The sequence below is a fragment of the Otolemur garnettii genome, unplaced genomic scaffold (assembly GCF_000181295.1).
Source record: "Otolemur garnettii isolate 467f Iridium unplaced genomic scaffold, OtoGar3 scaffold00018, whole genome shotgun sequence".
Lineage (NCBI taxonomy): Eukaryota > Metazoa > Chordata > Mammalia > Primates > Galagidae > Otolemur > Otolemur garnettii.
In genome coordinates, this window is record NW_003852413.1 from 15,557,726 (window position 1) to 15,572,278 (window position 14,553).

General features: G+C 45.5%; 1 protein-coding gene across 3 annotated transcripts in view; it reads left to right on the forward strand.

Annotated features, from left to right (window-relative positions):
- PECAM1 (platelet and endothelial cell adhesion molecule 1) overlaps nucleotides 1-14,553 on the forward strand; it is an 83,292-nt gene that overhangs the window by 43,891 nt on the left and 24,848 nt on the right. For all 3 annotated transcript variants that reach the window (XM_023511222.1, XM_023511223.1, XM_012803249.2), the window contains 5 exons: nucleotides 2,737-2,985; nucleotides 7,006-7,281; nucleotides 10,574-10,855; nucleotides 12,553-12,660; nucleotides 13,736-13,763. In XM_023511222.1, coding sequence (XP_023366990.1) covers nucleotides 2,737-2,985; nucleotides 7,006-7,281; nucleotides 10,574-10,855; nucleotides 12,553-12,660; nucleotides 13,736-13,763 — 943 coding nt within the window. The remainder of the gene's footprint in view (nucleotides 1-2,736; nucleotides 2,986-7,005; nucleotides 7,282-10,573; nucleotides 10,856-12,552; nucleotides 12,661-13,735; nucleotides 13,764-14,553) is intronic.

Sequence of the window (14,553 nt, forward strand, 5' to 3'; positions counted from 1 at the left end):
CAAGCGAGTCTCCTGCCTCAGCCTCCCAAGTAGCTGGGACTACAGGCGCCCGCCACAACGCCTGGCCATTTTTTGGTTGCAGCCATCATTGTTGTTCGGTGGGTCCGGGCTGGGGATTCGAACCCGCCACCTTAGGTGTATGTGACTGGCGCCTTAGCCGCTTGAGCCACAGGCGCCGAGCCAAAAGAAAGCATTATTAAACTCAAAAATAATAGGCCGAGAGCGGTGGCTCACATCTATTTTCCTAGCAATCTGGGAGGCCGAGATGGGTGGATTGTTTGAGCTCAGGAGTTCAGAGACCAGCTTGAGCAAGAGTGAGACTCTACCTCTATAAAAATAGGAAAACTAGCCAAGTGTCATGGCAGGGACCTGTAGTCCTGGCTACTTGGGAGGCTGGATCACTTAAGCCCAGGAGTTTGAGGTAGCAGTAAGCTAAGATGCCATGGCACTCTACCTAGGGAAAAAGAGTAAGATTGTTTCAAAAAAGAAAAAAAAAATTCTTCTTTGTTATACACTGTATGATAGGCTTATATACCCTTTAATTTCATGCTTGTAACAATTCTAGGAGACAGGTATTATGATGCCACTGTTGGTTGTGGAAAATGGGCCTGACGGGTTAATAACTCACACTGGATTTCAGGGTTACCAAGTAACAGAACAAGTGTCACCCCCAAGCCTGTTTGACTTCCAAACCCATTAGCTTAGAAGTTCCTTTGAATTCCTATCCCCTTACCTGGCTTTAGTTTTCTCTAAAACATTTATCGCCAAAAACAAATGCACTCTACCTTTCTTGTTTGTTGATTGTGTGTGTTCAGCCATGAGTAAGGGCACTGCTGGGGCAGGAACACCATCTACTTTGTCCAGGGCTATTTGCCTAACTCCTAGAACAATGCCTGACTCACAGTAGGAATTCCATACATACTTGCTTCATGAAGGAATAAATAAATGTTGGGTGATGATGTCTCTGAAGGCAGGAAGAGTTAGTACTTTTTGGCTCCCCAGTTAAAGTGTTTGATCATGCACAGAGGCATTCATTCATTCATTCATTCACATACTAATTTACTAAAAAAGCCTCATACGTGTCAAGCATAGTGTGTATTGTCAGCAATGTCCCCTGTATCATGGGTAGACTGCCAGCCATCCAACTGGCCTACATGTTGGGTTCTGCTGGTTGACAGTGTGTACTAGCAATTTACTTAATTATTTTTTACATTTTACTTTATTTTTTGAGACAGAGTCTTGTTATGTCACCCTCAGTAGAGTGCTGTGATGTCACAGCTCATAGCAACCTCAAACTCTTGGGTTCAAGCGATTCTCTTGCCTCAGCCTCCCAAATAGCTGGGACTACAGGTGCCTGCCACAACACCTGGCTATTTTTTGTTGCAGCTGTCATTGTTGTTTAGCTTACCTGGACTGGGTTCAAACCCGCAAGGCTTGGTGTATGCGGCCAGCACCATAACCACTGTGCTATGGGCGCTGAGCCAATTTAATATTAATTATTGATAGTGACAAATATTTTGATGGCTCATGATATTTTTTACTGATAGGATTTATAGTACCTCATTAGAGAAAATTACCAATTCAACATACATTGAGTACTTTCTGTATGCAGAAGTCTCTCCGACTAGGCTTCGCCTTTGAGGATTCATAGACATAAGCAGATCTCTCTATGGCATCTTGTTTTAGCAGCCTGGATACACTTGCTTCAGATATTTTCCCAGAAAACTTGAGGCCTTTCCCTGATTTCCCAAGCTCAGTGGTCCTTCTACAGGCTCTGCTGCAAACAGCATGTCTGAATCGCCTGCTGGATGTAAGCACTTTGGATTCAGGGACCGTCTCTTACTCTCTGCCTCCCATGCCTCTCAAGGTGCCCACCACGGAGACAGCCTGCAATAAATAATAGTGGAGTGAAATGAACGTGGGAATCATTACTTGCTGCCTCACAAGTTGCAAAACATTTCTAACCCATGTCTGTGAAATAAATTGAATTAGGCCAGGAGCAGTGGCTTATGTCTGTAATCCTAGTACTCTGGGAGGCTGAGGCGGGTGGCTTGCCTGAGCTCAGGAGTTCAAGACCCCGTCTCTAAAAAAAAAAAAAAATAGCCAGGTGCTGTGGTGGGCTCCTGTAGGCCCAGCTATTTGAGAGGCTGAGGCAAGAGGATCTCTTGAGCCCAGGAGTTTGAGGTTGCTGTGAGCTATGATGCCACCGCACTCTACCAAGGGCAATAAAGTGAGACCCTGTTGGAAGGGAGGGAGGGAGGGAATTGGATTAACAAGACATTAAAAAGAATGAACTCTAGCTCTTTTTTTTTGGAGCCAGAGTCTCACTTTGTCAGTAGAGTACTGTGCTGTCATAGCTCACAGCAACCTCAAACACTTGGACTCAAACAATCCTCCTGAGTAGCTGGGATTATAGGCACCCGCCACAACACCTAGCTATTTTTAGAGACAGGATCTTGCTCTTTCTCGGGCTGGTCTCCAACTCCTGAGCTCAGGCAATCCACTTGCCTTGTCATCCTTGAGTGCTGGGATTATAGGTGTGAGCCAGCACGCCCAGTCTCAAACTCTAGCTCTTTAATGGTGTGACCATCAGCTGTATGAAAAGCAAAGGGAAGCTTTCTGCAGGAAGTTGGGAGTTGGCTCTGCCAACAGCAGCCGGGCCGAGGACCTCTCCAGGAAGGGGCGTCAGAGTGGTGCCAGACACATCTCACTCCATTCCCACTCACTGTTTTTCAGAACTATTTTCCAAGCCAAAGCTGGAATTTTCCTCTGCACGTCTGGACCAAGGTGAGATCTTGGACCTGTCATGCTCCATCCCAGGAGCGCCTCCAGCCAATTTCACCCTCAAGAAGGAAGACACGATTGTGTCACAGGCTCAAAACTTCACCAAGGTAGCCTCAAAGTGGGACAGCGGAAAGTACACCTGCTTTGCAGCCATCGACAAAGTAGTCAAGGAAAGCGACATGGTCCAGATCGCGGTGTGTGGTGAGTATGTCCTCAGTGACTCGGAGGGCGTCCCAGGCTGGAATGGGAGGGAGGGAGTTTATAACCAGCGCCCACCCTGTTCAGTCTGAAGGCAGATCAGACACAGGCAGAGGAAGGAGAGAAGGGTGACATTGAGAGGCCGAATAGAAGCAAGTGAGTATTCCTGCTCAAAGCACGAGAGAGAGGCCATACAAGGAAAATGCTGGCTAAAACCAAGTTCATAGCTTTATTGTGACTGCATGCAATCGATGTGGCCTCTGAATGGGCAAGATTCTAGCCACGGAGCAGGTGCCCACCCAAAAGATGAGAGAGGAAACATTGCTTAGTTAGCATGAAACTTCCAGAAGATCTAAGTCAGCTGGGCGCCCATAGCTCAGTGGTTAGGGCACCAGCCACATGCTCCGGAGCTGGTGGGTTCGAACTTGGCCTGGGCCTGCTAAATAATAAAAAAAAAAAAAAACCAGCCAGCCTTTGTAGTGAGCACCTGTAGTCCCAGTTACTAGGGAGGCTGAGGCAAGAGAATTACTTGAGCCCAAGAGTTTAAGGTTGCTGTGAGCTGTGACACCACAGCGCTCTACCAAGGGTGACATAGTGAAACTCTGTCTCAAAAAAAAGAAGAAGAAGAAGATTGAAGTCCCAGGTTTTATTCATATCCTGGCTAAGACATCTGGTTGCAGAATGTAGGTATTTGATTACCAAGAGCTAAACTTCTCAGGCTTTGAATATGTATACAGGACGTGAATATAGGTTCTAATTCAGTGGGTTGGGTTGGGGCCTGATTCAGCATCTCTAACAAGAAATGCTGCTGGCCCATGGACCACACTTTGAGTAGCTAAGTTCTTGACAAGTGACAGATCTCCAGGCAAGCTGTCATTGTTACTATTATTATCTGGTCATGGTCCTTCAGTTTAACCTGTGGCCGTGATTTATCCAGCTAAGATTTTAGTCTCACATGAATCAGGATTTTTTAGCCTGTTGTCAATTCTCTTAGCCACTCACCTAACTCAAAAGGAAAGAATGAACACAAGAAACAAACGTTGGGCCAGGCACAGTGGCTCATGCCTGTAATTCCAGCACTTGGGAAGCCGAGGTGGATGGATTGCCCGAGCTCATAGGTTTAAGACCAGCCTGAGCCAGAGCAAGACCCCATCTCTAAAAATAGCTGGGTGTTGTGGTGGGCACCTATAGTCCCAGCTACTTGGGAGGCTGAGGAAAGAGAAGCACTTGAACCCAAGAGTTTGAGGTTGCTATGAGCTAAGAGGCCACGGCACTCTACCAAGGGTGACCAAGTGGGACTCTGTCTCAAAAAAAAAGAAAAGAAACAAATGTTGTTGGCTGGACACAGTGGCTCATGCCTATAATCCTAATATTCTGGGAGACTGAGGTGGGAAGATCTCTTGGCTCAAGGGTTTGAGACCAGACTGAACAAGAGTAAGACGCCATCTCTACTAAAAATAGAAAAATATTCCGGGTGTTGTGGTGGGCACCTGTAGTCCCAGATATTTGGGAGACTGAGGGAGGAGGATCACTTGAACTCAGGAGTTTTGGGGGTTTTTTTTGAGACAGAGTCTCAATCTGTCCCTCTGGGTAGATTGCTGTGGTGTCATAGCTCACAGCAACCTAAAACTCTAGGGCTCAAGTAATCTCTTGACTCACCTTCCTAAGTAGCTGGGATTACAGGTAAATTTGAGGTTGCTGTGAGCTAGGCTGATGCCCCAGCACTCTAGCCTGGGCAGCAGAGTGAGATTGTCTCAAAAAAGAAAAAAGAGAGGCTCGGTATCCGTAGCACAGTGGGTACAGTGCCAGCCACATACACCAAGCCTGGCGGGTCTAAACAGTGATGACAACTGCAACAAAAAAATAGCTGGGCGCTGTGGCAGGCACCTGTAGTCCCAGGTGACATAGTGTCACCTCCTTAAATTGACCTAATTTTCATAGAGTGGACACACACCATGTGTTCTAGGACACATGCAGTCACAATAAAGCTATGAAATTGGTTTTAGCCAGCATTTTCCTTGTATTTTTTCCAAAAAAAAAAAAGACAGAGAGAAAGAGAGACAGTTCTTAGGAAGAGGTCATTTCACTTTGTAAGGTTTATATATAAACTAATCTTCTAAATAATGACAAGAATTTTTTCTCTTGAAGAATGCAATTTATGACAGGAGAGGCTGAGGCACTGGAGCCTCTGTAAGTGACCACCCAAGAGACTGTAATGAACTGGTCAACATAAGGAACCATGTCTTAGAACACCTGGTGTGTGTCCACTCCATGAAAATTAGGTCAATTTAAGGAGGTGGTCAATGTTGGGAGGTAATCAGCTATGGAGGCTCTATTGTATGTTCTGTTTGCATAGTATTACGCTTTCCTTTTTATTTATTAATTTTTATATTTTATTTATTTTTATTTTTTGAGACAGAGTCTCACTATGTCACCCTCGGTAAAGTGCTATAGTTTCACAGCTCACAGCAACCTCAAACTCTTGGCTTAAGCAATGCTCTTGCCTCAGCTTCCCAAGTAGCTGGGACTACAGGCACCCACCACAACACCTGGGTATTTGGGTTTTTTTCTTTCTTTCTTTTTTTTTTAAGAGATAGAGATTCAGTCTGTTGCCCTCATTAGAGTATCATGGCATCACAGCTCACAGCAACCTCCAGCTCTTGGGCTTGGGCTTAGATTCTCTTGCATCAGCCTCCCGAGTAGCTGGGACTACAGGTGCCTGCCACAACACCCATCTATTTTTTGTTGCAGTTTGGCCAGTGCTGGGTTCAAACCTGCCACCCTCCATATATGGGGCCAGAGTCCTACCCACTGAGCCACAAGCGCCGCCTCTGGGTATTTTTTTTGTTGCAGTTGTTTAACTGGCCCAGGCTGGGTTTGAACCTGCCACCCTGGGTGTATGTGGCTGGCTCCATAACCACTGTGCTACGGGGACCATGCCTATTTATTATTTATTTTATTGAGACAGAGTCTTATTTTGTGGCCCTCAATAGAGCTGGCATCATAGCTCACAGCAACCTCCAACACTTGGTCTTAAGTGATTCTCTTGCTTCAGCCTCCCAAGTAGCTAGGACTACAGGCATCCGCTACAATGCCCAGTTATATTTATTTTTTGTTGCAGTTGTCATTGTTGTTTAGCTAGCCCAGGTCAGGTTTGAACCTGCCACCCTGGTTGTATGTAGCTGGTGCCATTACCACTATGTTATGGGTGCAGAGCCATTTGTGTCATTTTTTTTTTTTTTTTAGAGACAAGAGTCTCACTTTATTGCCCTCAGTAGAGTGCCATGGCATCACAGCTCACAGCCCTCCTGGGCTTAGGCAATTCTCTTGCTTCAGCCTCCTGAGTAGCTGGGACTACAGGCGCCTGTCTCAATGCCCAGCTATTTTTTTTGTTGCAGTTTGGTCGGGGCTGGGTTCAAACCTGCCACCCTTGATATACGGGGCCGGTGCTCTACCCACGGAGCCACAGGTGCCACACCATTTGTGTTATTCTGTATGTTTTTTTGTTTGTTTGTTTTTAAGAGACAGAGTCTTACTTTGTTGCCCTCGGTAGAGTACTGTGGCATCATAGTTCATAGCAACCTCCAGCTCTTGGGCTTAGGTGATTCTCTTGCCTCAGCCTCCTGAGTAGCTGGGACTACAAGCACCTGCCAGAACGCTCGGCTATTTTTTTGTTGTTGCAAGTTTTTCCGGAGCCGGGTTTGAACCCTCCACTCTCGGTCTATGGGCCCGGCGCCCTACTCACTGAGCCACAGGCACTGCCTGTTATTCTTTATCTTGCTTATTGCATTTCTCTTTCCTTCTCCCTTCTCAACACACACACACACACACACACTCACACACTCATGCACACACACCTTTATAGGAGTTTCATGAAGGTCGATAAGGCAGGCAGGAATTTGAAATTACATTAGTGATAGAGAAAGCAAAGCCTAGACTTTGGAGGAGGAAACCTCTTGGGCTAGGGGATGCTCTTCTCCCACTTCCAATGCCATTTAGATGGTTTCTCTCTCTCTGTTCTAGAAATGCTCTCCAAACCGAGGATCTCTCATGATATGGGGTCTGAAGTCATAAAAGGTCAGACCATAGAAGTCAGCTGCCAATCGATAAACGGCACTTCACCTATTTCTTATCAGCTTTTAAAAGCAAATAGAGTTTTGGGTAGCCGTGTGGAGTCCTCAAATGATCCTGCAGTATTCAGAGATAACCCCACCGAGGACGTGGAATACCAGTGTGTCGTGGATAATTGCCATTCCCAGGCCAAAATGTTCAGCAATGTTCTGAGAGTCAAGGTGATAGGTAAGTTGTGGTGCTATGAGCAGAAATCATATCACTGTGGGGCTTTAGTTAACATTTTTGAAGGTTTAGGGGTTGGCCAGGGATCATGGGGACAGTAATGAAAGTGGGTGGTACTTGAGCCAAGTTCATAAGCACATGCATCAAAGCACATCTGGGGCCAGTAAATATTTGGGGGCTATTGATGTGACTTATGTAATCTTGTTTCAAGTAAAGTGCTAACATATCAGTGTGCAAGGGTCCTGACTCAGGAAGCTCTAAAGTCATGTATTGGGGCTCCCTTAGTCGTTCCTCCTTTTCAGATAAACTCAGAGCCATCTCTCGGTTCTGAGAACCATAGACCAGGGCTCTTCTCTTCTACTGACCCTGGTGGGGCACCTCTGTCATGGTGGGATGCACAGCAGTGATAGCTACAGGTGTGGCCTCATGGGATTGCTAATATTCAAGAATCTGGCAATCTCATACTCAAGAAAAACATGCCATTGTCTTAAGGGCGGATATTTTTCCTTAAGCCTCTATCTCGTGCCTCTCGGCACATGTTAGCTACGCCATTGCTCTCATCTCTTGGATATTCTGCATCTGTTGGAAGGATCTGGGAAAAGATTCCTCTTCTTCCTCCTCCTCTCTCTCCTTGTTTAAGAATTTCTTATTTAAAGACTCTGTTTCAAAAAAAATTGCTTATCTACATGTGCTGTGTGGACATGGATTAGACAGAGAGACTCCTGCTTCTACTCATCTATAGTCTAATAGTAGCTGTGCTTTTCCAATTACCATTAACATAAATGAAGCACCCAACACCAGGGACACACACAAAAGAGAAGACATATTCTTAGTTTTCAAGGATATGTTAAGAAACTTGAGAGCTCCTGATTAAATAATAGAGAAATACCTGAGTAACAGTACAAATAAGCACAGAAAAAATGTTAGAGGCAACATTTATTTGTCACGGGAAGCATATCCTTTCGATGATAGGGCATGGGAGATAGTATCTATCATGAGTGAGAAAGCTTTGAAAAAGAGCTGGGCTTCAGAATGGTGGGCATAGATGGCCCTGCCTGCCATCTCTAGCAGACATAGGAGCCAATGGCTCCATGGATCACTTTGAAAGACTGTGGGTAAATCAAATGGCTGGGAGAAAGGTTGGGCATGGAGAACCACTGGATATATGCCAGTGGAGTCACTGAGCCCAGATGTGAAGGGCAACACATGCCATTCCTCGGGGTTGGGGATCATCCTGCGTACAATGAAGAGCCACAGAGGGAAGGAAGGAAGGATGGAAATAGAATGGGTTCTTAGGAAAATCTTCCTGGCAGCTGGATGGAAAAGGATTGAGAACTCAGACCTCAGGATACTTAAGAGGCTAATGTAGAAACTCATGGGAAGCTGTTGGTTAAATTGGGTCAATGTGAGTGGCTGACATTTACTGACCTCTGATCATGTGTCCAACTATGTGCAAAGTATTGTAGTAAATTATTCCAATTAATATTTACAATAGTAGGCCAGGCATGGTGGCTCATGTCTGTAATCCTAGCACTCTGGGAGGCCGAGGCTGGTGGATTGCTTGAACTCAGGAGTTTGAGAGCAACCTGAGCAAAAGCAAGACCCTGTCTCTACTAAAAATAGAAAAACTAGCTAGGTGTTGTGGTGGGCACCTCTAGTGGGCATGCGGCCGTGATTTGAAGACAAGCAGTCTGGCTCTGAGCCACCACCCCCTAGGGAGTCACACTGAGCAAGGCTGTCAGGTTGGGCCACCCTGTGGGAGTCTGCCCTGGTACTGGGCCACTGCTGAGCCTGGTGCTGGCTTCTGACTGGTGGCTTCATGGACCCACTGACTCCGTGATCTTACCACCTCTTGTGCTCACAGGAGAGCAACTCAACAGTCAGAATTCCCCTCTGGTGGCCAGTCCACTCTCCTACCAGCAAGGAAGTCTACTTGGGAGGACATTTTAGGATCAGAATTTTGGAGTGTAGAGCTGGAGCATTCCCATATAGGAGGTAGCTGAGTTCTGTTTGGACCTGAGGAAAGTGAGCCTGGCTGGGCTTCCAGATAGAAATGCCCAGCTAACAAGGGAAACTTGGAGGGAATGAATCTGGACAGAGCTATATATTTTTGGTATTAATGTTCAGGAATAGATGAATAGAATAATGTTCAGGAATAGGGAATAGAATTAATGTTCAGAAATAGAAGCTATGAGTATAGGTGAATGTAGATGGAAAACTGAGAACTGAATTTGCAGAAAGCTCATGTTTGGGGGGCAAAAGAAAGAATAACTAGCGAAAAGGAAGGGGGGCAGGTGAGGAAGGAAGAGAATCAGGGTGTGAGGTGGCATGAAAGCCTAGACAGAGCTGAGCTCAGCAGGAAGGGCTGGTGACGGTGGAACTATTGGGGAGGGGGCAAGTTTAGCAGACAGGATGTAGAATGATCTCTGTTGAATTTATTTTCTTTTTTTTTAGAGACAAAGTCTCACTTTATTGCCTTTGGTATAGTGCTGTGGTGTCACAGCTCACAGCAACCTCCAGCTCTTGGGCTTAGGCGATTCTCTTGCCTCAGCCTCCCAAGTAGCTGGGACTACAAGCCCCTGCCATAATGCCTGGCTATTTTTTGTTGCAGTTTGGCCAGGGCTGGGTTTGAACTCACCACCCTCAGTATATGGGGCTGGCGTCCTACCCACTGAGCCACAGGCACAGCCCAACCCCCGATGAATTTCATCATCAGGGCACTCAACGATGATGGTCAGGGTATTGAGCAACCTTTGAAACCAGAGATAAAAGTGTGGTATCAGAAGCAGAGGATGGGAGTCAGATTTCAGAGGTAACAGGAAAGTGGGGAATGAAGATGTGAAAATGTAAAGGAAAAAGAAGAAAAACAAGACTACAGCTAGAGAAGGCAATGGGTCAACGTTATTTGTAAGATCTGGAAGTCCATGCATCTTGCATCTTTCTAAGCAGAAGGAGAGAAATTTCTCCCCCCCCCCCACCCCACACCACATACTAGACCCCAATAGAAGTTGATATTATAGTCAGGCTGAGTGGCCAGTGATCCTAGAGGTGACTGAAGGGGGGTGTCCCTATTGTCTTGTGTTTCCTGAACAAGTGAGGACAAGCATCATCTATTGCTTGGCCTCCCTTTGGACTAATCAGGGGAGGAACCGTGAAAAAGGTGGGATGAGAGGAGTGACTTCAAGGAAGTACACAATCCACATCAGAGTCAGAGTCCAGGAGGCCTTTGGCCATAAGCAGCAGTGGCTGTTCCATATTTAGGTGAAGCAGTGCTAATCCTCTTCCTGCTTTTCAGCCCCAGTGAATGAGGTCAAGCTTTCCATCCTGTTGGATGAGGCAGTAGAATCTGGGAAGGAAATCGTGCTCCGATGTTCCGTGAATGAAGGGTCTGGTCCAATCACCTACAAGTTTTACAGAGAAAAGGAGGGTGAATCCTTCTACAAAGTGATCTCAAATGACAGCCAGGCATTTTGGCGCAAGCCACAGGCTAGCAAGGAGCAGGAGGGACAGTATTACTGCACAGCCTTCAACAGAGCCAACAGAAATGTGCCTTCAAGCAACACACTGCCGGTCAGAGGTGAGTCAGGGTCTTAGCACTGTGGCACAGTGTGGGCTCCAAGGGGCAAAGCCTCTTACTTCTCTTCTAAGAGGGGGGAGTTTAGCTCATATGACTGAGGATTAAGACACCAATGTCCTCCAGGCTCTTGGATGCAAGGGACAGAAACCACTCACATTTAGAAAGAGGAATTGATGGGCTGGGTGTGGTGGCTCATGCCTGTAATCCCTGAATCACCTGAGCTCACAAGTTAGAGACTAGAGCAAGAGCAAGACCCCCATCTCTAAAAAATAACTGGGTGTTGTGGTGGGCACCTGTAGTCCCAGCTACTTGGGAGGCTGAGGCAAGAGGATCACTTGAGCCCAAGAGTATGAGGTTACTGTGAGTTATGATGCCACAGCACTCTACCGAGCGTGACCAAGTGAGACTGTATCTCAAAAAAAAAAATAAATAAGTAAAGAGGAATTGATTATTATAACGAAATGTTTTACTCAAATTCACATAAGTAAAAAGAGGAATTGAGGAACTGTAATAGCCAAGCCCCTAGCCCTTGACCCCTCCCTAAGACCATTGGGGAACAAGCCCCCTACCCTTGAAAAGGAAACCTCTCCTAAGCCTTTTAGTTCCTGCCCTCTCAAGGGTAGAGAAACAGCCTGAATTAAGGAAGTATGCAGAGAGGGGTTGAGGAAGGGAGACGTTAATTCCAAATAAAGCCCTGGGTGAAAAGAACCGAAGTTGTTTTCGGAAACTTACCCAATTTGTACTCCTGAACTATGAGCTAATGTACCCTAAGTAAACATGTACCTACACCCTAAATTGTGTAAACCCCCTATATCATACCCCAATTATGATCATGAAATAATGTACTTCTGATGTATATGTACCCTTACTTTGTGACCCCTGAGCTATATTGAACTGTGCTAACCACAATGATTTAGCTTGCTGACCTTACGTAACTATGCAAAATAACAGTATAAAAAGGCTTCTCACCTGCCACTCGAGACTACTTGTTGGCCCACCACAACAACCCTCTGCAGGTGCACCTGCAGGTATATCAAATTATCAATAAATTTCTATTAATTAATTATACCTAAAGTGGGGTCCATCCTTCTCTCGCATCTGCCGTCCCATTTCAGAACTTATTATAAGGAACTGAAAGAAGTTCACATGGTTCCAATTCCAAATTCTTTTTTTTTTCTTTTTTAGAGATGTGTGGGGGTCTCACTCTTGTTTAGGAGGGTCTCAAACTTCTGAGCTCAAGCAATCCACCCCCCTTGGGCTCTCAAAATACTAGAATCACAGGCATGAGCCACCACACCTGACTCCCAATTCCAAATTCTTGGCAGAGAGGCACTAATTGACTTAACTTAGGTCAAACTTCCATCCCTGGACCACCTGTGGCCAAGGGGCCTGGGTCCTGCAGAATGGGCATGGTTAGGGCAGCATGCCTGTGTGGGTAGAGGGAGTTTCCAAAACAAATCTACTCTAGCAAAGCTGGTCTGGTCCCTCCTTGAAAAGCACAGCTGACATCTGTTTCAAGCAGAAACAACCATTTCTATACCAGCTGTGAGTGGAGTCCCACAGAGGTAGATGGGTAAAATGCCAGATATAGGTACCGGAAAAATCAGTCTTACTTGTTGCATCAGCCTGATATTACTTCTTGCTGACAAAGGAAGAATCTATATATTTTAAAAAAAAATTTTTTTTTTCCTTTCTAGTCTTTCTTGCCCCGTGGAAGAAAGGACTTATTGCAGTCATTGTCATCGGAGTGATAATTGCCACCTTGGTAGTTGGGGCCAAATGCTATTTTCTGAGGAAAGCCAAGGGTAAGCGTAGTTCTATCCTTCTGTTCTGACAGGTTGTGTGGTGTATTAACTTCCCAGTGGGAGCTGAGGAGATGTAACTAATTCCTGTCCTTAGGGTGTCACCTTGCTAAGCAAAGATTTTTTGGCTTTGCTGGGCATGGAGCTTGTGTTGCCTCTGTATTCAGCTAGGCAAAAATAAAAGTAATTGAGTTTTCTAGGTGGACAAGTCAGAAAAGAAGAATTTTGGAGAAAGTTGCATCTTCATGAGGTCAGAAGGAGCCATTTCTATGGGGTGAGCCACACCTGGTCCTATAATTAGCAGAGCAGAATGTGAGCGTCATGGAAACACACATGTACACACATACAGGGAATGCCTCCTGTTTAACCTGCTAGTTGTGCAATGCCTTCCATCTACCCTGTGCTTGGGGTTAGCCAGGCATAGATGGAAAGCTAGGACCGCACACTGACACTCAGGGCTCAGCGTCAGCTCTCCCAGACTCGAGGAAAAGGGCACAGTACAAGTAAGTGCTGCAAAAGTTTTCTGAGGGATGAGAGGGGTTCTTTTGGAACCTCTGGTGCTGCTACCTAGGACAGAGGGGAAGGTGGGATGAAAAGGGGTCCTGCGTTTTTTTCCTCAAGCAGGAAAGCTGCCACCCCCCAGGAAAGACAGGCTCTAGAACAAACCCTGGCATTGGTCTCAGGCCAGCTTGGCATTAAAAGCACAGGGATTGATTTAGCCTTTACTTTTTGGATTTATGTGGAATCAAAGTGATAACTGCCTCCTTATCTGGCTAACCTGTTTCCTATATTGTTATCTCCTTCTCCATCACATTCCGTAACAGAAGCCCCTTCTGGCTAAAATAGTCAAGGTGTCATATTTCCGGGGAAACGATGTGATATCTCATGGTATAAGACCAAGAGAACATATCTTTTCTTTCTTTGCCTTTTTTTAAAGGATGAACATATTTGGCTTTCTTTTCTTTTTATGGGTATTCAATCTTCAGGAAAGTCAAATGTAGTCGAAATGAGTGTTTCTATGTGGTGTGGATGTTGAATACCTTGTAGTAACTTTGGTTTCTCTTCTACTTTTTTAAAGCCAAGCCGAGACCAGTGGAGATGTCCAGGTGAGTGTAATTGTAAGAGGGTGTGGCCACTTTGTGGGGCAGGTGGACATGTCTGGAGGGAGATTCTAGTCATTAGGAAGTCTTTAGCAGTTCTTGGCTCAGAAGTTTCTTTAGCTCCAAAAAATGTGAGCCTTCCTTTTGTGTGTGTGTGTGTGTGTATGTATTTCAGTGGAAGGTTGCCCACTGTCCTTTTGTGGGAGAGAATAGTGTTTATTCTGATACCAGGTCCTTCCTACACAATTACTTGTGAACTCCTGTTCCTTATGAAATTATAATGGTAGTACATAATATTTTAAAAATTTACTCTGCAAAATAGAGTTGACCTTTTTTTTTTTTTTTTTGAGACAGAGTCTCAAGCTGTCTCCCTGGGTAGAGTGCTGTGGTGTCACTGCTCACAGCAACCTCAAACTCTTGGGCTTAAGAGATCCTCTTGCCTCAGCCTCCCAAGTAGCTGGGACTATAGGTGCCTACCACAACGCCTGGCTATTTTTTGGTTATAGTTGTCATTGTTGTTTGGTGGGCCTGGGCTGGATTCAAACCACTAGCCTTGGTGTATGTGGCTGGCACCTTAGCCACTTGAGCTACAGGCACCAAGCCAAGAGGTGTCCTTTTAAAAATTGGTTTTATTAACGTTACTGTTTTTGAAATCCAAGATCCAAAAATATGGAAATGATTGCTGTGTTCTGGAGAGAAACAGTAACATAGGATGAGGAATTCAGGAGAGTGAATTGAGAGTGACCTAATAAAGGATTCCTTTGGTCCTGTCCTGATACTATTTTTTTTTTTTTTT